The 22,955-nt window shown below is 39.2% G+C and overlaps 2 protein-coding genes across 4 annotated transcripts; both read left to right on the forward strand.

The window, feature by feature from the left end:
* The first annotated feature begins 1,049 nt into the window (after positions 1-1,049).
* mc1r (melanocortin 1 receptor) lies at positions 1,050-8,184 on the forward strand. The gene is made up of 2 exons (XM_030414846.1): positions 1,050-2,967; positions 4,775-8,184. The coding sequence occupies exon 2, from the start codon at positions 5,327-5,329 to the stop codon at positions 6,299-6,301; it is 975 nt and encodes a 324-aa protein (XP_030270706.1). The 5' UTR covers positions 1,050-2,967; positions 4,775-5,326; the 3' UTR covers positions 6,302-8,184.
* A 3,944-nt stretch (positions 8,185-12,128) lies between these two features.
* def8 (differentially expressed in FDCP 8 homolog) lies at positions 12,129-22,955 on the forward strand. Of its 3 annotated transcripts, none has more exons than XM_030415347.1 (12): positions 12,129-12,206; positions 13,409-13,531; positions 15,800-15,894; positions 16,022-16,171; positions 17,048-17,189; positions 17,746-17,910; positions 18,516-18,643; positions 19,521-19,634; positions 19,915-19,995; positions 20,624-20,764; positions 20,973-21,082; positions 21,402-22,955. In XM_030415347.1, exons 1-12 carry the CDS (start codon positions 12,167-12,169, stop codon positions 21,487-21,489), a joined length of 1,377 nt encoding a protein of 458 aa, XP_030271207.1. In that variant the 5' UTR covers positions 12,129-12,166; the 3' UTR covers positions 21,490-22,955. The 3 variants fall into 3 exon arrangements, with proteins under 3 accessions (XP_030271207.1, XP_030271208.1, XP_030271209.1); XM_030415348.1 differs by having other exon boundaries at positions 12,145-12,288; XM_030415349.1 differs by lacking the exons at positions 12,129-12,206; positions 13,409-13,531 and adding an exon at positions 14,527-14,627.

Consider the following 22,955-nt stretch of genomic DNA (forward strand, 5'->3'; position numbering starts at 1 on the left):
TTACGTAAATTATTTTTCAAGTTTCTCAAGTTTTTTCTCTCTTGTGTTACTATACTTAGATGCTGAGATGTCTCAGCCAGACAGTCTGCAAAGCCCTTCTGTGGTTTTCATCTGGCAGAAGAAAGAATTTGTCCCATGATGTGCTTATTTTGTCTTCCTGTCTAATCTCTGCGTTTTTTATTTATTTTTTTTATTTTTTACATGAATCTATTTTCGGTCTCTTTTTCTTTTATAGTCATGATTAGCTCACCGGATTCCCATTAAACTTAATTAAACAAAATCAAATTAGAAACGTTCGACCAAAGGCTTTTTGGTCACATATGGTTAAACTGTGAAGACACTGAACAAATCGTCCTCTATACATACAGTAACAAACTCTGTGAGCGGCATGTTAACACAGTGTGACACAGTGTGACTGCCGGATAGTCCATTGATGTCATTGTTCCCTAGTTCACCTGGAGCAATGAGGCTTGCTGGAGCTTTTCATGTGATCCAGTAAAGACTGGCTTTCATATGAGAGCTTTCAGAAGGAGCTGTGTGTGAGAGTCGGAGGCTGCCCCACAGTTGCACAGATATTCATTATTGTGTAATAAAAGAACATGACAGTAACCTCACATTTACTCCGAATAACTTAATCCCCCGGCGCGGGTGGTAGCCTTGACTGGAAGCATCATGATTTCAGGGCTGTCTTTCGTTCCCATTTTTGCGAGGGTTAAATCTCGAAATGCCTTTAGGTAATTTCTTATCTTAAAATTTGGCACAAACATCCACTACGACCCATGAATGGTGGTTAGATCTCGACTGCCAAATGTCAAAGGTCAAGGTCGCTGTGACCTCACAAAAAAAAATAAACTCCACGATTCATGTTATGATCATGTCACAATTTTACACACATGTCTAAAAGGATACAATTATGAAGTGATGACATTTTATATCCAAAAGGTCAAAGGTCAACTTCACTGACATCATAATATTAAGCAAAAAATGTTTGAGGAATTTCAACTTGACTGGTATCTGGAGCCCTACAGACGCGTATGTGTTTGGCATTTATTTCAAGATAATCATATAATACTTTAAAGTTAATTGATAAGCAAACTAGCCGTAGATTAATCGCCAGTCAACCAAGTGGGTGGGAGTTACGAGACTACAGGTATGAGCCTGGTTTGAGTGCCCTGTAACTTATAATCTATGGCTGACATTTCCGATGACGTAACATACTTTCAACATTGAAGAAAAACAAAGTGACTGAACTACCCACAATGTTTTTAAGTGTCATTAACTTCATAGGAGAATACGTACATTGTTTTAAAAGGCATCACTTGGCATGCACCTCATTGTGGGATGTCTGTGGGTTGTCCAGTAGATCACACTGTTTACCCAGATAACTTGTATTTCTTCAAATTTGGCACAATGGTCCAATTTGAGTTATGGATTAACTCAAAAGTCACTGTTTTGAGAATTCATGTGCTAATGTTGACGACATTTCCCCCAAAGTCTAATAGGATAACATTTACATTTATCAGATGCTTTTGTCCAGTTGACTTACAGTAATTTATACATACTTTCAGACACTGATGGCGGCGGCTGCCATGCAGGGTGCCGGCCAGCACATCAGGAGCAGTTAGGGGTTCAGTATCTTGCCCAAGGACACTTTGACAGCAGACCAGGTTAATCAAACCAGCAACTTTCGAATAACAAGACGTTGGCTCTACCCCTGAACCACAGTGATGACATTTTATAGCCAAAAGATCAGCGAAGGTCAGCTTCACTGTGACATCATAACATTCTGCCGTAATTCAGGAGCAGAAGGGAGATTGTAAACAAATGTCACATTTGGTCAGACGCTGAACAGAGGAAATTATTCCCACCTTGGTACTTCTCAATTAACTTACACACCAATAGACATAGAGCAGTACTCCTGGTTTTGCTGATATTGGGCTTCAGGTTGTTGTGGCTGCACCATGTGATGACGCTCTCTATCGGTCCTCTGTACTCCTCTGTAAAAATAGTTGCAAAGAGAAGACAACATGTTTCTCGCTGGAAACTTCCCTTTTGCCAAGACGTAGCGCTCGTTACTTCTTGGCATCAAAGTCTTTCAAAGTCTTCGCTATGAGACTAGACAGATATGGACAGCAACAGCAAGGCGGTAATTTCAGTTTTTACTTGACAACAATATATTCCTGCCTTATTATTACTACACATATGTATCTTTTCCATGTGAGTCAATAACAACACATATGTAACACATTTTTGATGTTTCATGTATTATTGTCTAGCTTTCTTCAGCTGAGACTTTCAGGAACAACAGCAGAGTTGAACCCATTGACTTCTCAGCTGTGTCCTAAAGGCATCAGGGTCAAGAACCAAAGGAGTGAAATTCAATTCTGGAATGACACTAAAGGATGGCTTCATGTTTGTTTGTTTGTTTGTTTGTTTTCAAACTAGATGGAAGCTGAGAGCACCCGTGCCTTCTTATTTGTTTATGTCGTTATCTTGAGATCATGAGTTAATTACTCTTGAGATCACAAATCTGGTTGACCTGTGATGACTGTGAATTGATCTTATTTAGAGAAACCAAAATGCCCCTTTCTCAAGATAACAAGATCATTTAATATAAGAAAACAACAAGCTTGGTTAGAGTGGAACATGATATATGCACACTGTCAACTTGTTGTGTTGAACCTCGACACAAGCGAGGAGAGCTGAGGCAACAGTTGGCTTTGATCGCTGTTCGTTCTTTGATGTCGGCGTGGTGATTCAGGGCCCTTACTGCACATACAGTACATACAGTTTCCTGCAATTGCTCCCCAGGGACAAATAAAGTTTTTTAAATTGAACTGAACAGTGGTCAACATCTAGCTCATGTGCTCATTTCCAGTATACAACCATAAGATTTGTTGTCGGCGTAAGAGAACTGTTAAAGAAGCTTCCCACACTGGTGAGCCTTTGAATGGTAAAACTTATTATGTACGTTAAACAAAAGTAAGATACAGTCTGATGCGTTGATCGTTGGTAGATCTTATTTCACAAGGCAGCCATTTTCCTCGGACATCATGCAAAGGGTGGAACCTTCGATGTCCCTCCTGATGAAACTATCCATTGTCTTAGTTGCTAATCAATCAGGAAAGGGTAAAATGAGAACAATTTGCCAGATTGCCTGTGTTTGTATGACTTGTGCCCTGGAACACAGCATTACAGCTTCATGCCCCGAATGTGATGTGTGAGGAAAAAGGGCCACCGTGTGATTATGATCTACCGGTGCTCCCTGATCGGACATTTTAGCTTAAATCAGTCGTTGCAGTTGGCAAGACACCATCTATGCATGCAGGCATGGCACTCATGATCTCTGTTAATACTATTACTGTGTTGTGAAAAAATTACAAGCATGGCCATTCTCGGCCTTCATGGACACGCCCTGGTGCGCAGTGAAAAAGATTGTTTCTCCTGTTCATACTGGCCACTGAGAGGCCATTTCAGTATAAGTGAAGGAGCAAACATGTACGGCCCTCGTTCTGTGCAAAAATGTAAAGCCAGAGTTAATATGAGCCTTCAGTGATCGTCAACTCTTCCAAAAGGTTCTGCCGCGGCACAAGAAGCAAACGTTGTTGTTGAAACAGAGAGAAGGACCTCTGCGGAAGCTGCACAACTTTGAAAGAAAGATAATTGATGAATTCATATTTAATTTTTTCAGACTGCTGAAACCCAATTTTCAGAAAAACACGATCAAACACCGTATATCATAAAATGTTTCTGAGGCATCAATGGCTTCTCGAAAACGGATGTTAGCAGGAGTAAATTGTAAAATCTTATGCAAAATGTAACTTTTGAATGTGAATTGGACATTTTGAGTCACGGTAAGGCTGAATTCAGAATTGATCATTTGTAGTCGGTAAGGTCAAAAGGATGTCAACAGTTTTTGTTTTATAACACTTTTCTTTGTTTAACTCTAGATCCATACATCTACTGTATTTGTACAAGGTCTATGTAGGCGTGTGTAGAAAAGAATAAAATAGAATAGAATAGAAAAGCTTTATTGTCTGTCCCAATAGTCACAGAAATTCTCCTTTGACAAGGCTCAACTATACACACGGGTCACATTTTAAGCACATTTAAAACATTTATTTTTTATATGTGTGACATACATATTTGTATGTATTTGTTGGCTTATGTATGAAGTTATCAATCTATGTGGATAATATGAATTTGTCTAATTTAACTTTTACCTGTAATACACTACTTGATTGTATATGTGTTGCTCTGTTTGTCTTGTGTTTTTGTTTTGTTTGTTTTTTAGTTCTCTGTTTGTCTTATGTTTTTTTTTATTTTTTATTTGCATTGTTTGGTTTGTTTTTTGTTTCTCTGTCTAAAGTTCTTGTTTTTTGTTTGTTCATTTTGTTTTTGTTTCTCTGTCCAATGTGCTTGTTTTTTTTGTGTTTTTGTTTTGTTTTTTTGTTTGTCTAATGTTCTTGGTTTTATTTTTTTGTTTTGTTTTTGTTTTGTTTGTGTTGTTTTTGTTTTTCTGTCTTACGTTCTTGTTTTTTGTTTCTTCCGTTCCTGAAATATACCTTTTTCCGTTTCTGTGGACGTCCTTCGACTGTATGTAATAATAATAATAATAATAATAATAATAATAATAATAATAATAAAGGCTGGATTTTGTGTCCCATCACCTACATTAAAATGTCTTTATCTCCTCTCTTCACAGAAAATGAATAAAGAACAGCAGATATTAACAACAGTCACACAGCAACTAATAACCTTTTCTAACTGACAGATGTGCATATGACCATCCTCTCCTCTGCGAGTCAGCCCAGCTGACGTCTGTGTGAGAGGAGGAGCCGCCTGAAGTCCTCCAGAATCCGCAATCACTTTGAGAAATGTTCCAGCAAGTCAGTCTCCTCAGTTGTCTTTAATGTCGACACTCTGCTCACTGTCACCATGTTGGTAAAATCCGACACAGGGAGGTCTACAGCTCGAGAGCCGCGTGACAATGGAAGACCATGAGGTGTGTGCCCTGTTTTGATGGAGAAGGACGTTTTATGGATCTCCATGCGGGACGACTCGCATCCACAGGACAGAAGAGGCGAGGAGACGCGCCAACTCTCCGGACTGCCGCGGTGCGTTAACGTGACTGTTCCCCCTGCAGAAGTTTAACCTCTGAGCCATAAAGTGATCACAGTTCATGGAGGTGTTGTCAGATATGGCACAGTCTTCGAATGCGTTGATGGGTTGAATGACTGAACATCTTCTCGAGCGCCTGATTTTCACTTTCTCGTTATTTTTGTTGTTCCAACGACAGTCTTCCATCACATAAAATAAATAAGACATGGCGCTGAGCAACACGTCCCTATCCAACCCCTCCGTCCTCCACGCGGACTTCACCCTGAATGACTTTATGGACGAGAACGAGACGAACCTCACCACCGGAGAGCAGAACCCGCTGGGCTGCGTGCAGATCCGCGTCCCTCAGGAGCTCTTCCTGACTCTGGGGCTCATCAGCCTGGTGGAGAACATCCTGGTGGTCCTCGCCATCATCAAGAACCGCAACCTGCACTCGCCCATGTACTACTTCATCTGCTGCCTGGCCGTCTCCGACATCCTGGTCAGCGTCAGCAACGTGGTGGAGACCATGTTCATGCTCCTCAACGACCACGGCCTGATGGACGTGCACCCCGGCATGCTGCGCTTCCTGGACAACGTCATCGACGTGATGATCTGCAGCTCCGTGGTGTCCTCGCTCTCCTTTCTCTGCACCATCGCCGCGGATCGCTACATCACCATCTTTTACGCGCTGCGCTACCACAGCATCATGACCACGCAGCGCGCCGTCACCATCATCGTGGTGGTGTGGCTGGCCAGCATCACCTCCAGCATCCTCTTCATCGTGTATCACACCGACAACGCCGTCATCGTGTGCCTGGTGACCTTCTTCTGCACCACCCTGGTGTTCAACGCCGTGCTCTACCTGCACATGTTCCTCCTGGCGCACGTGCACTCCCGGCGCATCATGGCTTTCCACAAAGCCAGGCGCCAGTCCACAAGCATGAAGGGCGCGATCACCCTCACCATCCTGCTCGGAGTGTTCATTTTATGCTGGGGCCCCTTCTTCCTCCACCTCATCCTCATCCTCACCTGCCCCACCAGCCCCTTCTGCAACTGTTTCTTCCGAAACTTTAACCTTTTCCTCATCCTCATCATCTGTAACTCGCTCATCGATCCGCTCATCTACGCGTACAGGAGCCAGGAGCTGCGTAAAACCCTGCAGGAGCTGGTGCTGTGCTGTTGGTGCTTCGGGGTGTGACACCAGGCTCTGAACAGTGTCAGCTCCCGAAGAAGGACAGATTGAACTGGCAGATGATTCCAATGCCCGACACTGCACAAGAGAAAGACTGCACCCCTGGAAAAAAATAAAATAATAATAACTCTTATAATAACAATAATAATAATTTTGTGCATCTCATTGTGGATTTTATAATTATGTACAAGCATCAGGTTAATTGCGGGACATCTGGACGTTTTACCCTTTAATGACTCATTAGATTGTAAACTCTCACACATAAGAGAGTTTGCAGGTCGCTGGACTAAACTGAAATAACTGAGTAGCATTTCATTTTTATTACATCAGGTTCAAATCTTAAAAAAACAAAAAAACAGAAAAAAAGCCATTTCCTCTGTGAATCAGTTGTGTTTCTTGCATATAAAGTGCCTTTTTTGTTGTTGATCCGTCTCATCTCTGCTTTTAAAAGCTGCATTTGAAGAGAACAAGGAAAGAAAAACTCGAAATCTGCCCTGGAGATATGTTATATAAAAGTATACAACTAAACTCATGACTCACATCAAAAACAAGCCTTGTCATTCCATGCAAAGGACATTATCACGTGTCTGTGTGTGTATTATCAAAATTGTCTCGTTAGTTCTGGTGTCGAGTGTTTTTCATGGCCTTTCATTTCTCGTCTTAACGCAGTCAATTTCACACTGTTTTTAAAATAATTTTCTTTTGGGCAGAGAAGCACCACCTCAGAGAAGAATAACGCTTCCTTTGCTTGATACCTTTTTTCCCCTTTTTAAAAAAATAAAATAAAATAAAAAAAAATTCAGCAATGAATTGGATGATTCAATGAATCGTGGTGCGAGGAGAAATCTGAAGAGAAGAAAGTGGTAAAGGAAGGATTTTTAAAAAAAATATTGTCTGTTGCGTGTGAATTACTCCACCGAGACTAAATGTCCGGATGTCTGAGGAGGAGAGGAAAAAGAAGAGAGGGTGAGCTTAATCACATGAACGCTTGGTGGCAGGCCCGACGCCAGAGGCATGATGGGATTTATGACAGAAGGCACGTTGAAGTTTTATTTCTGTGTATTTCCCAGAAATGGGCAGCGGGGCGGGTTTGTTGAAATGCGCCCTGATTAAGATATGTAGGTCAAATGAGCGAGACATTGGCCTGATGGCCTGTGGAGAATGTCATTTAAAGTGTAAGTATTTAAGATCACCAAGCCTGATGCTTGTTGTCTATAGGGCGCAGATGTGTGTGTCATTAACGAGGAAAAAGACAGACAAACTTTTCCAACTATGCCCTCAAATGTTCTCTCAGATCCAACTCACAGCTTCTGTCATCTTATTTATTCCTGTACCCTGTGATATATCATATTCTGTATTGATCCTATAGGGATTTGTTGTTAATGGGACCTGCATTTTAGACTCTGAGACTGAAATTCAGCCATTTAACCTGTCTTTATTTTCAGATCTCCATCCTCAGTGCCTTGTGCAGCAGTTTCCAAATTAAGAGGGGGGGAGACACAGATCCCATCATGAGCAGGAATCAAGCGTTGTAACTTTATTGGTTAGACAATGTCGACCCTGTAATGTGAAATGTGCGTACTGAGGATGAAGACTGTTGTACACAATAACTTGAAGACTGCCAGCCAGAGTATTTGCTGCTGAGTAATGTAACTGTACTTAAACACTGTCCCTACTGTTATTATTGATAATTTTCTGTGTAACTCCTCATTTGATTGTCAATTATTACTTTATTTCCTTCTTTTTGTAGTATTTGTAATGGTATTTACCCTCTTTATTCTTTTTTGGCGTTGGAGTTGGTAGAGAGGATTGTGAATGTACAGTGTACATGTTGTCTTTGTGGTGTCTGGGATGTAAATCTTACTATTAAAGGTCATTACACTGTGGCACTATATGGACTTTGTTGCACCCCCTGAACTAAACCTGGTTCAACACAGGCTGTAAATACGGTCGGACTAAAAAGAAGTGCAGCATGCCTCCCATGTTTACTTGAAACTGGGTAAAACAGGACCATGTTGTGCATTTATTCACTAGAAAGAATATATGTGAAGTGTAATAGCTCTGCAGTACGTGCAGAAGATGCTGTAAGAGGACAGAGGACATAAACTAAACAACACAGCCTTCAACTTTAAGACAAGACGTGCAATATTAACAGTTTTTTTCGCCGCCTTTTTAAAAAAGGGTGAAAGTCCAAATGTGCTCTCAGCAGACAGAGGGCTCATTGATATGTAACACAACAGAGCTGTTTTTGAAATGTTCATGTTTTAAACCCATGATCGAGTTCAGTTAGGATGCTGCGCTGTAAGTAAAAACAATCATTGAAGGAGAAGGGGGATTTCCAACAGGCACAAAATTAAAACTGCATCCTGCACTGAGGGGAGGAATTCATTTTAATTGTTTAAAATAATATTTAAAGATCATGTGTTTATTATAATTCAACCACATGAGCGTGATTAAAAAAAAAAAAAAGAACAATAAATAAATGAATAAAATGTGATCTGACCGTTTTTAAGGAATGTAAGCCAGAAAGACAGAGAGAGCAAAGAATAGATAAATGTGTCGCAAAAAAATATGAATGTTCCCCAGTATATTTTTTTGGTTTTGTTGTTTTAAATTGTTTAATAGCTTAATTTTATTCCTTATATTTAGAATTGTTTTGGGCCCAGCTTTTGTTGTTTCAAAGGATCATGAAGGACATTAAAAAAATGAAACAAACAAACAAAAAAGAATAAAGAACCAATCAGTGTGATCACTTGTTGATCTGTGTCTTAAACCAATTTGTCACTTTGATTTCACAATGGCAGTTGCTGCAGGGAGTTTACCCCTTAGCTTTGTGTTGTTTGTTCGAAGTCACTGAACTGTACGACCTGAAACCGAGCTCGGCTGTTACTGAAGGGGGAAAAAATATTCTATTCATGCTTTTGACTGACAATGTGCAAGGATTACTTTATTCCTCATGAATCTTACTTGTCTCTTACTGTTTATGTCCATATGTCACTGACAAATCAATTTATTCATATTTATTATTAATCGTCTTATCAGTGCATTGCGCAGTTGATCTATTAATCTGTCACGGCCATAGTTGGGGCGATAGAAGGATCAATGAGACAGGCAGAGTAGACATATGCAGTTAGTAGGTACTCTCTCTCTCTGCATCTAGGGGACAGAGAAGGGAGATGGCAGTTTTGTAATACATGTTTTAAAAAGGTAAAAGATGCCGTCTGTGAACTTGAGAGCTGAGCTGTGCTGATTTGTTTAACACCATGACCAAGCCATACAAATGAATGATAATATATATGTATAAATACATTTAAAACTAAAATAATAAATGCATCAAATGCCCATTAATATATACATATTAGTTGAATTGATCTCAATGTATTTATTTGTAGACGTATATTTTGCATTCATTCATTATTCGTTCCCACTCATCCTATGCAGGGTCCGATCGGGGGCCTGGAGCTGATCCCGACTGACATTGGATGAGCAGTGGGGTGCACCCTGGACATGTCGCCAGTTCATCATATAGCTGACATATAGACACAAACAATCATTTACACTTACATAGGCAATTTGGAGTGACCAATTTATTGTATTTGCATGTCTTTGGACTGTGGGAGGAAGCCAGAGTACCGGGAGAGAACCTGCAGGCAGGAGGAGAACATGCAAACTCTGCAAAGACAGGCTCTGCTCCAGCCAGGTCCCAAACCCAGGATTTTTCTTTTTAAATACTGCATTTATATTTAATATTTCATCTAAATATGAAATCTAAAAAGTCAGAGTTGGTCCTCCACGCTGGAAATGAAGTAGAACAATTAGCCCGTTGGCTAACACACATGACGTCTTCGATAAATATCAGGAACTGTGGAGTTCACAGTTAAAACCAAAGGCAGAAATGTCTTGTGCTTGACTTTCCATTATAGTCAAGGATGTAAATACCCCAAGGATGGCCCAAGTGTGACTGCATTAAGTCCAGGAAGCAGGATGTTTACAGTTATGACTTTTTCCTTCATTAAGCTGCACAAAGCGGCTCTGTTTACTGTTTAGCTGAGAAAAATCTCTACAGCTGCCGTCGTGACAACAAACACAGTCAAGCCGTAATTAGGTGGAACACTTGTAATAAAGTTCTGACTGATGAAGACTGTCAGCTGCTAATTGTTATATTTACACACAGTGGCGTGCACAGACTTTTTGAAGGGCAGAACCGAAAAGAAGGGCACTTTAGCGCACATTTTGGCTCCCAAGAGGGCACTTTAGCGCGTGTTTTGGCTCCCAAGAGGTCAGTTTATCATGTTTTAACCAGCCAAGGGGCAGTTTAGTGTGTTTTGCCAGTGGCGTGCACAGACTTTTTGAAGGGCAGGACCGAAAAGAAGGGCACTTTAGCGTGCATTTTGGCTCCCAAGAGGGCACTTTAGCACACGCTTTGGTTCCCAGGAGGACACTTTAGCGCGCGTTTTTCAACAATTGGGCCACGAGGGGGGGTGACTGCCCCCCCTGCTCCCCCCCCCCCCCCCCCCCCCCCCCCCCTTGTGCACATCACTGTTCACACATTAAACTTAAAGGTCAAATTTGAAAGAACAGTTCAATTTTTTTGTGTGATTCCCAACTCATCAAATCATCAAATACTGATGGTTTCCCAACTCGTCAGGAATTACAGTTCTCAGTATTCGAGTATTTGACAAGACTAGAAAATAAAATGTTCTTACAGATGGGACCTTAAATATGAAGTCCCCCTGGTATCTGACAATGACAGTTGGGTAGAGAGTAGGCTATAATGTATGCTTTTAAGTACCTAGTAGTAATCATTTAAGGATTCTTGTCACATTGAAGTAACTCCATAGTTTTCCTATTTACACAAACTGACAAGATACAGTTTTACTTGGATTTACCTGCAGGGGGAACTAATGTGTATTCATCCTACTTGTTATTTTATTTTAGTTCAACAGGTAATGGACTCGTCTCGTTAGTACATTTCAGTGTCCAAGATGTATAAAGGTAGAGGTATAGATAGCAATAGGCCACTTTGCAAGAGATTCCATGAGCCTGCTGCACTAGTCTTGCAGTCTTTCCAATAATCAATCCTGGCACAAGTATATATATGCAGCACCTTGCATGGCAGCCACCGCCATTAGTGTAGGAATGTATGTATGAATTACTGTAAGTCGACAAAAGAGTCTGCTAAATGCCCTAAATGTAAATGTAAGAGTGATCCTGCCATGTTTATTATTCATGATGTAATATATAAGGAATATATATATACTTACATCCTTGGATATATGGAAATACATGTTTAAAACATATATGAAATACCAATAGTATACTCTCTATATGCACATATATGAAATACCCATAGTAAACTCTGTATATGCACATATATGACAAAATGTCTATATTTAAATGGTATTGTATGCTGCAGCCATACATTTTAACACTACATATGTAATTGATATATGTAAAGATATAGGTTTATGACACGTATAAAATACCTATAGTAAAATTTGTATGTACATATATCTTTCATTTAAGGAACGAGTGCTACCTCCATCACTGTGAAGGTGATCTCTTTTCATCTTGGAGGAAGTTACTGCCCCACATTTCATCGAACATTCGGTGTGTTTATTTTCAATGTAAAAGCCCCCCAAAATACTTCCATATAAGATAATAGCCTTTAATATAAACCATTTAGACGAGAGACATCGGTATTACCTATTTTCTATTAAATATTTTGGTTTAGTACAGAAAATTAACCCAATCATTCTTAATTTTCTCATGTTAATCAATCAACGCTAATGACATATAGTCTTATTTTGAAAGTACGTGCCGGAACTCACCCGTTTGAACTACTGAAGACTTGACGCTGTTTGCCTGGTGATGTTGCTGATGACAGGGACAAAACAACACGGGGAAAACTGTACGTTATAACCACAAGCGTCGACCAAAATATATATTTTACAACTGTCGGTTCCTTGTTGATAAATAAGGTCAACAACGGGGTAAGCTTCGGACCAGACCGAACTGTTAAATTAGCTAACGTTAGCGTGAAACCGACGCCTGGTTTGTTTTAAAGCTAGTTAGCTAGCTGACGTTAGCTGACTGTTGACATCTGAGTGTTGATGTTGTTGAGCTCTGTTTGTGCTGGTAGCGTATTAACTGTGACCAATATTATTCAGTACCCTACATGTCAAGTTGTAATACTCGAGACATAATGGAGGTTAGCGATGTGTACAGGAGGACTGTAAACACCAGCTGTGATTGGCTGTAATTGGTGAGGCGAGGCTTCAATCTGTGTTTATAAAGTCTGTCAGGGTTTGCACAGTTTTCTCTGTCGATGGTAACACATGTGGGATAACACTTTGACAAACTGTGAATCAAATGTCCGTATTTGAATCATTATTTATAAATGACTTCCTGTCAGCCAGCTTCGCAGACTTCTCAGTGACAGCGTTGTTTCTCAGCACATTGATTTTTATAGGATGGCAGTGGTTTCAGTTTCAGGTCATTTTGATTTGGAACATCCTCACAACACTAGCATGATTCAAACCACATGATTTCAGTTTAATTCTGCTTCTTGGTTAGCTCACATGAAAGTTGAAGGTGAGGTATCGCTTATGTTGATGTTACCTGTTCTCATGTGGCCCACTCGAGCTTACTTGAAAACCTACATTCATACATTGTGGTCATACAATCTGTGAACCAGTTATTTAACATCTTGACGTGGCAATATATTATAACATTTCTTGGCATTTGTGGCAAAAGAGAGGAGCAGAGGTGTCACTGTCAAAATCCTACTACTCAGTCTTTAAAAGCAGTTACAATGTCTTCTGTGGCTCTGGAGTAGCTTTGTTACATCTGAGAAAACAACCCTGATGAGGACAGCTGGAGTTATAACAGAAGTCCGTATTACAGCCAGACTGAAAGAGTTTTTTTTAACTGGATAGCAGCAGCACAGTTAAATTGTGATCTTAATGCGACCACACTGCACAATAAGCAATAACCATGGAGACACATTAGCTACATCACTTCCATTAAAAGGCAGCCAGGAGCCTCCCTCCTGCTTAATTCAAATCACATAAGCAGAGAAGTGTGACTGCAATATATTTTGTCTTCCTTCAGATGTAGCCGATGAAATGGAGTATGATGAGAGACTCGCACATTTCCGCCAGACCCGCCTCAATCCCTTTGATCGCGGAGAGGGAGAAGATGGTCCCCAAGGAGGCAAGACGCCACCACTGCATGGTACAGTTCTCTCACTTTAAGTTCAACTTCACACCTGTAGCTATGTTCAAAGGGGGAAAAAAAGTTGACTGTAAATTAGTTTTCTGGTGCACTTTACCTTATTATGAATAAACCAATAGGTGTAAACTTGAAGTCATACGGCTGCAACTGGACCTTTTATGTCCAACACTACATATCACTTAGGGGACTATAATACATAAAGTAGGACTGGAACGCAACCTAATTCTGTTTTAACACCCTTTGTCTTTTTTATGTATCAAAATCCCAGAAACTTAATGCTGATGTGTAAAATCGTGTGTTCAAAAATTGTGAAGAATTAAAACTTTCAGCTATTGAAAATGGTGATTTTGGCTGTCAGTCTAGTTTACTTTGGCAGACATTAATATATATTGTTACACTCTGAAAAGATGTCTTGTTTGGTAGACTGAAAAAAGCCAATAAATCTGCGATTTTATAGAAATAACACATTTTAAATACTCAGCTCTCATGGGGTTGTTTGCTGGAGGTACATTGAGTAAAGAAAAAAAATGTTTTATTGATCTATACGTGGAAAGCGGGTGTAGTGATCTGACTAATATATCGATTTTCTTGACAGTTCCCTTACTAAACGGATAGGTGCAGCAGTGTGAGGTAGTTTCTGCTTTTCCAAATGTCACATACTTGTAGACATAAACTTTGTCCCCTTACAGTACAGTAAATACAGAGAAGCGATTAGTTGCTTAGATCATGTTGCTATGGCTCACTTGCTGAATGGTTTAGTGACTCTCTTCTGGAACTGATTATTATAAATAAACACACTTTTGTGGTCTAGTCTTGAACAGATCCTAATACATGAAGAACACTGGTCAGTAGGCTATAGAAAAGGAAGTTAAAAACTGAGACTGAACCAGAGGAAATAAAAGCGTAAGTGTAAGCAGTACTGTAGTAACACTTCCTGTATTTGAGGAGTTGGGAATCAAAGACATTGTTATTAGAGCACAGTGATTTTGACATGCAAGCCTGACGCACTGTAAGCTGAGCAGCTTCATTGTCCTCTCTCTGTGTGGCACTGGGAAGCTGAATTCACCCAACATGTTTTGCTCTGACGTGTATGCAGGTAATGACCACATCTGTCTGCACTTTTTCAGAAAGATAGAGAGTGGTTTGTTAAAATGTAGTGATCTGTGTAGTAGTTTGTTAGATTTTCTGAATTGTCTAATTTATCATATTTAAAATGTCAGTCAACATGCGTAATAAATCCAGTATACACTGTTGATAATTAGTGTCAGTGTCTTTTAAGTGTTCATTTTGTGCAGGTGTTATTTGACATACAGACTTGGGTTTACCACATACTTCATATTGTGTTGATGTTTTTTTTTTCTTTTTTTCTCCTTTCCCCTTTTTAATGATTATATATAGATAAGCCACACTTAAAAAAATCTACTAAATGTACTGTATTCTTCTGAGTTTCCCAGTTATTCCCAGCCTCTTTTCCCACACTAAATTTTAAGTTGCACTCATCAGTAAATTTTTTCAAATGTTAATAGGACAGCCATGTACCTATCATATACTGATATTATGGAAGCATTACCCCTTGGTCTTACGGATATTTTTGAATATTTGCACATAAACTCAAACAAAAAAAGTTATTTACTGTTAAGAAAATGTTATATACTGTACTATCTAAGTTAAGCCAAGCGTTAAATACATGTAACTAACGAGGATAAGAATAATTTCACATGCAATAGACCAATGCACATAGCACATTTTACATGCACAGTGCCACAGATTAAACTTGTTTGTACAAAAATAGTTGATAGTAGCACCAGTAGTTGTTGAAGAATGTTGTTTAATTGATTTAGAGGCATACCATGTGTGAATCTTGGACTATAAATGACCTCCCTGATAAAAAATTAAATAAAATGTAAAATATTTTAAAAAAGACGCATACCATGTGAATGCCTACATTACTGATTAATTGTTAACATGTAAATGCAAAAGTGATCAGCACTTCATAGTTCTTTCAGCTCGGTGGTCTGTTTTGTCAGCTGACTTGGTTACACATTACCAGAAGTGCTTAAAAAAAATTACCTGAGATTCCTTCAGTTGTCTGTTACAAGTTTTTGTCCTCCTCGACTTCTTGAGTGGTGAGTCAGAGTGTAGAGATTGTCCTGGGTGGCCAGAGTCATGTGTGTGAAATTAGCATGCATGCCTGAGTGCACTTAGTAGACCATAGTGTGTATGCTTACAAGAGGAACGGTGCCTTATGCCAAGTGGTCTTCTTTTTAGAAACAAGGCCTGAGCTGTTCTCTGGGACCAGAACCCACAGTTCAGATCGGACCATGGATCTTGGTCTAGCCGAAGACCACTTCTCAAGGCCTGTGGTAAGTAAAGCTTACCGCTCCAAATGAATCTGTTTCATATCGTAAAACTGAGAGTGCCTGCATGCAGAACTTCCTATTCTATTTACCATGTTTGGCACATGCCTTTGCTCTCGTTCACCCTTTGAAGGGTTCATTTGTGGCGTCCGACATTGAGCAGCTGAAACTTGCCATAGAGGAGTGTAAGAAGCTGATCCTGGAGCTGCCAGAGCACTCGGAGAGACAAAAGGACACAGTGGTGAAACTTATCCACCTTCGTCTCAAACTACAGGAGCTTAAGGTTGGAACTGAGGAGTGAATGGAGAAGTACATGAAATGATAGTGTAGTTGTTGGTGCTGGCTCAGTGGCACAATCAGTAAAACCAATCCCAAATTGACTGATTTGACTTGCATGTTTTTTAAATTTTGTGTAAAATATTACAACAGGCATGCCTTTTTACTGGATTGCTAGAGTGATGTGTCTGAAATTAATGCTGCATTCATGTGCATTTGATAAATCTAGAACTCAGGGGTTTGGATAACCTAACAGGTGAAGTTTAAATTATATTGTAGTTAGTCAAAGAGGGTATGAAGAATGTCTCAAGAAATCCTGCTCGGCCTACCTTTTGTGACATCACCTTTAAAAAAAAATAAAAATAAAAAAAAAGAAGGTTTTCTTCGGCTTTCATTGCATCACTTTCGAGCTTTTAGCTATTTTCCTGTATGGGATAAATGAGAGCAGGCATTGTAGACATGCTTAGAGAATGATACGTTGATAAACAAGTTTGTGGAGATAAGCAACTGCAAAAGTTCCTCATGTTTCTAATAGCTCAGTTTCTCTCTCCTGATAACAAATTTAACTCATTTTGTGGTGAAGAGACTGTTAGTATTTCTGGTGGTGTTTTGGATCTGCGTTTTGTGTGTTCATTTATTTCTACTAGCCAATGTCTACCGAATTTAGCATGCTAGCCAGCTAGCCCTGATCTGTAATTTTTCCTGGGAACACTTTGTACTGCCGGAGGGCCCTGTAGTTATAGTGGGGAAAGAAGGATAATGTTTTCCTCACTTAACAGAAAAGTACAACCAAGTCCAAACAAAGCTACAGCAAAGAGAACTAAGTTCAGTGAAGTAAGATGTTCATTCAAAATACACATGCTTGCAATTTGTCCCCTTAAAGGACCCTGAGGAGGATGAGCCTAATCTGAGAGTCCTGCTGGAGCATCGTTTTTCCAAGGAAAAGAGCAAGAGTGTGAAACAGACCTGTGACAAGTGTAGCGCCATCATCTGGGGTCTTATCCAGACTTGGTATACCTGCACAGGTGAGAGACACCAGACAGTTAAACTTTCTGACATAACACTGTGGAGATATTTGAGTAGGACCATTGTAAATCATCATATTGTGCTTGGAATAAGATGTTTTCAGGGCAAATAGATTTTCAAAATTGAAACCTCTAAATAAGATCAAACCAGCTCTATATGAATTTCCTTTCTGAGTTTACATTTGTGTGCAGTCTCACTGTCTGCACACTGTCTTAAGATGTCTTTTTTATCTGAGCCAGAGATTTAATTTTAATTTTAACTGTCATTTTTTATCAGATTAGTAGTTAGAACAATAATTCTAAGACTTTGATTCAATTTTATAATTTCAGTTTGATGAAATATTTTTAGATTTTAATTTTATATTCTCATGTATCCAGTTAATTTTTTTCGTAGACTTACTTCCTGAATGGTGGATTCATACTCAGTGTTAGCATCTTTTTACAGCTCTCCAAATAACAGCCATTAACCAGTCATACCAAACCCACTGGGTGTAACAGTAATGCAGTTGCACCAAAAAAATGTCATGCCTTGTGATTATCTCTTTTCTTGTTTCAGGTTGCTATTATCGTTGTCATAGTAAGTGTATGAACATGATCACCAAGCCTTGTGTCAGGTCAAAGGTCAGCCACCAGTCCGAGTATGAGCTCAGCATCTGCCCTGAGATAGGACTAGACCGGCAAGACTACCGCTGTGCAGAATGTCGCACGCCTATTTCACTGAGTGAGTACATATTTACTATGTTGGTACATGTTTGACCACTTGAAATCAGTAAAAAGAGGATTTTAAATGAGATCAACAGCAATAAGATTTCTATATCGTAGAAGCTTGGTAGAGGAAAGAAGGTGCTCTGTAGTCTTGTGGTACTACAGTGGATATTTCTATATTGCCAGATAGCAGCTGAACAACTGGCAACTCTGCTAAATGTTCTAATATAAATGTAAATGTAAACAACTGACTTATACCATATTATGCTTGCGTTGCTTCTAAGCTATAAGATGCTGTTGGCTCATTAATATAAAGACATAACATTACAACAGAATGGTGAAAACTTTAACTTTCTCAAAAGAATTACTATTACTAAGCAAACAATTCTGTTAGCTGTGGCTGACATGTGACATTGGTATGAGAACAAAGTAAACTTTGTTTCACCATCATATTACAGTTTTTTAAATCTTACATAGCCAAGTATAGATCGCGTAATTGCTGTGCATCCTGCAAACAGCTGTTCTTTGTATCTACTTTAATTGGTATGTTAAATGAATCTAAGTAAAATCCTGCCTTTTTGTTTCATAGTTTGGCTATACTCTGACACATTTGTCTTGTAGGGGGCGTGCCAAGTGAAGCCAGACAGTGTGACTACACAGGCCAGTATTACTGCAGCACATGCCACTGGAACGACACGGCCATCGTCCCAGCTCGTGTCATCCACAACTGGGAGTTTGAACCACGCAAGGTACCCCGACGACCACAACAAAATACACTCACCATGTAAAAGTATCCCTTCCTAATTTATATATTTAATCGAAGTCAATTTATTAGTCACGAGGAGTGCTGCACAGACTGTGGAAACTGTCTTACTATGTTACTACAGAGGTGCTTTTTCAAGTGAAGTCAATTGTGGTTTAAACATCAGAAACATTCAATCACAAAAAAGGCCTGTTTATGAAAGCCAGTTAGCATCTGACTCACTATCAAGTTAAACTCAAGTCAGGACAAAGTTGTGATTCTAAGTCACATGATGTGTATCGACCTATTCATGCTGTCCGCCGCTGCAGCTTTAACTAGGGGTTTCAGCATTCTACAAATCAACGATTTGATTTGACTTGAGTGTAAGGTCCTGATTTGATTCACTTTTCGAATATTATTATTTTCAGCACTAGTGGCTACGCTATTTTTAGACTTGCATCTTGATTTATTAAGATCGACAGATGATTGGTTTCAAGCCCTCACAACTGTTATTAACATTTTCAAAATCTTCTATTTAGAGATAGGGGTAGATTACAGCATCAGCTTGACTTTTTCAAGAATTTTTGGGGGCTTTTACTTTTTTTTGTAAATTGAATAAATTCACCAAAAAAAAAAGTTCCAGATTTCGACCCAAAATACCACCCTGCAATGGTTTAGGAATAAAAAACAAAAAGAAACAAAAGGGTTTCCCAGCACTGCATTTTAATTTGATGATTGAAATTGAAAGCTCATTTCGAACAAATTTCAATTTAACATAAGAAATAATGACACCCGTTGGTTCACCCACCTCACTGTTTTGGTTTGAAAACCACATGAATGTATTCATGTGCAGTCTGTGTTTTGACAGCGTGTATAATTTTCAGGTTTGTCGCTCCTCGATGCGTTACCTGGCACTGATGATACCACGACCTGTGCTGAAGCTCAAAGAAATCAACCCGCTGCTATTTAACTTTGTGGAGGAACTGGTCGAGATCAGGGTGGGTAGCTTCATCTTTTTTTAGAGGCATTGCTATTTATTGATAAGTTCTCAGATTTAGCTTGGAATCACTACAAAAATAATGAGGCTTTCAATATGGTTACTCTTACGGTTGCTTGATCACACAATGCCTCATGTGCTTTGTTGCCATGTTAAATGCTATTAAGTTGAGAATCAAGCAAGTTTTGGATGGAGTACTGCTAGCATGTGCATTTAAACTGAAAATCAATCTGTGTGCATTGAGTGAGACCAACAGTGATGTGTGAGTTTTTGTTTTACAGAAACTCCGTCAAGATATTCTGTTGATGAAACCCTATTTTATTACGTGCAAGGAGGCCATGGAGGCTCGGCTATTATTACAGGTCAGTATCTGTTTACAAACTAAACTGACTTTGCTTTTTGCAGTTGAAGTATCGTTATATGTACACAGACGATGTGACCAATGAGTTACATGTTACAACAGCACCACCATGTGGTGTAAGTGGAGAACCTGCGCTACATCGGGACAGGTGCCTGATGTGAAATGGGCATGCTGAATGTGATATTAGTCTAGAAATACACATACTGTAAACCTGACTTGACTATCTGTGGTAGCCTAAATCTGCAAAGTAACTATTAACTGAAAAGTGCAAGATTTTCTGCCAAATACAGTGGAGTAGAATTAGAAATTGGAATAACATGGAAATACTTGAACAAAGTAAAAGTACATCACAGTTAGAGTACTTGATCAAATGTACTTAGTTACATTCTACCACTGCAGCTTTTTTATTCTTTAAAACCTGGGAATTATATACCTGAAAATGGAAGTAAAAAAAAAAAAAATTGCCATGCACAGAATAGTTTGAGTCTAAATCATAGTGTTTGATGGCAAGTATCATAACAATGCATATACCGTATTTTCACTAAGCAAGTTTGTGTATGTTTTATGGTTCAATAACACAACACTTTTTCTCTTGCACTTCTTCTCTTTTTCTCTTTTGTCTTCTGCAGCTACAAGACCGGCAGCACTTTGTGGAAAATGATGACATGTATTCACTACAGGATTTGATTGACATCTCCAGCGGCAGACTCAGCTGTTCGCTCACAGAGATCCACACCACATTTGCTAAGCACATCAAACTAGACTGTGAGGTGAGCTCATACATAAAGCAGCAGGAATAACCATATTAATGACGTATCTTGAATTGTGTGCTTGTTGCAGGTATAATTACTAAAACCTTCATCTTGTTATGAGGCTCTAGGCACTTAATGGCGACTTTGTTAGTTTCTTAAGGAGTACAAAACGTAAAACCTCTGTGAAACCCAGACTTTCTGACTAATTTTGTGTGTGTGTATGTAGCGTTGTCAGGCCAAAGGATTTGTGTGTGAGCTGTGTAAGGAAGGAGACATCCTTTTCCCTTTCGACAGTCACACCTCAGTGTGCCACGAGTGCTCTGCTGTCTTCCACAGGTTAGTTACTACTGACCAGTCTGACAGAAAACTGTATGTGATTGTGAGAAGTCTAAAATGTCGTTGTGAAAACATTTATGGAGAAAAACACAGCCTGCAGTAATGATAAATAATAAAACGCCAGCACTGAAGTGGTCTTTTTTACCCCTTTGAGCAGAGCTTTTAGTAATCCATAGACATTATTGGGCTATTCTGGTGTAAGATTGTCAGTCAACATGCCCTCACACCGCATACAGAGAAGTAAGACATTCATAGCTACATTTGTTCAACTTGAAATTTTTTAACAAAAAATGTCCATGTTTGTTCTGTGTCTCTTTAGAGATTGTTACTACGACAACTCCACCACATGTCCGCGATGTGCCCGAATGACCGAGCGCAAGCAGGACGACGATGTGAAAGATGCATAACTCTGGAGAGGACCGACTGATGTTACTGGATGTTGCACTTGCGCCTCATGTTGTGCTCTACGCTATCAACAGAGTCTGATAGAAGACTACAGTAGCTTTTTCGTCTTTGTCCTTGGTTTGTCATGTGCATACGTTTATACTGTAGTGTCTTAATCTTCCTGTGCACTACATTATGAAGCAGGGTACTTCGAACCCCATCTGGAAATTAATATATATATATATATATATATTTTTATCCAACTTTTTAATCTATACTGAAATTGGATCTACTGAACACTGTGTATGTGTGTGTGTGTGTGTGTGTTTGTGTGAGTGACTGGCATTTGGTGTGTATGTGTCTGCTTGTATAAATGTACAAAATAAATGCCCTATAGAAAAAAGCCACATCATCAGTAGGTGATTATGCATGCTTTACAAGCCTCGACTTAATTAACCTAAACTGCCAACTATGCTGAATACTAAAATTAAAGGTTGCCATATATGCTTAAAAATAGTTTTGAATTTTAGGGATCATAACTCCAGCTTCCAAAGACAAAACAACATTTATATTAACCAGAAATTTGCCTTTTAGCTTCCTAATGTATGTGTCTATTTTAAATACAGTAAATGCGCTTGAAAGTTAAGTGCGTGACCTTGCACTGAGCATCAGCTCATTAGGGGATAATTGAGTATGATACCTAGTGTTAAATTAGTTTACAATAATAAATGAAGCAAATATGTTAGACTTTGCGATCCTAACATCACTGGGACTATTTTCCCTTCATGTATTCCATCATCTGTTCCAATACTGACAAACACACTCACCTATACTGTCCCTATAGCAGTCTGTACGGGTTCATGTTACATGCATAATATCCCTACAGTCATAATCTGCTGAATCAGTTTAAAATTTCATAAGATCTTAAAAAGATATGTCCAGATAAGAAAGGCTGTGTAGTAAATCTTCAAGACCATAATTTAAAATATACATACATATATAGACAAAAGATACATAATCAAAGCATGCATAACCAGTACAAAGAAAAAGGCACGTGGAAGTTAACTGTGCTGTCCTTTTTATTCAAAACTGTGAACTCATCGTCGACTTTTTTGATCTGTGTTTAATCTGGTTCAGTCTAGTGCAGTCAGTGTGTAGCAAACAGATGTGATTACTCATGAACATCGTGTGCCTCAGATTGTCAGGTTGCATACAGCTGTTATCCAAACGTCTTAATGCACTCGCCATCATGTAACGTACCTATAGCACACTGTGCCCAGAGATGACAAAGTGACACCTTTGGTAATGTGTAAATGTCGACCTCAAGTATTTGTTTTAAAATAATGAGTTTTTGGCTGTGTTATCTTTCAGCATGATACTGTGTAATTTTTTGTTATTTCAAACTAATGGACATACATGGTGTTGGTAAAAGCACCAAAACATGTTGGAGTAGTGCATGAATAAAGTCATGAAATGCATTAAAGCTGGA

The sequence above is a fragment of the Sparus aurata genome, chromosome 4 (assembly GCF_900880675.1).
Source record: "Sparus aurata chromosome 4, fSpaAur1.1, whole genome shotgun sequence".
In the NCBI taxonomy this organism is placed as follows: Eukaryota; Metazoa; Chordata; class Actinopteri; order Spariformes; family Sparidae; genus Sparus; species Sparus aurata.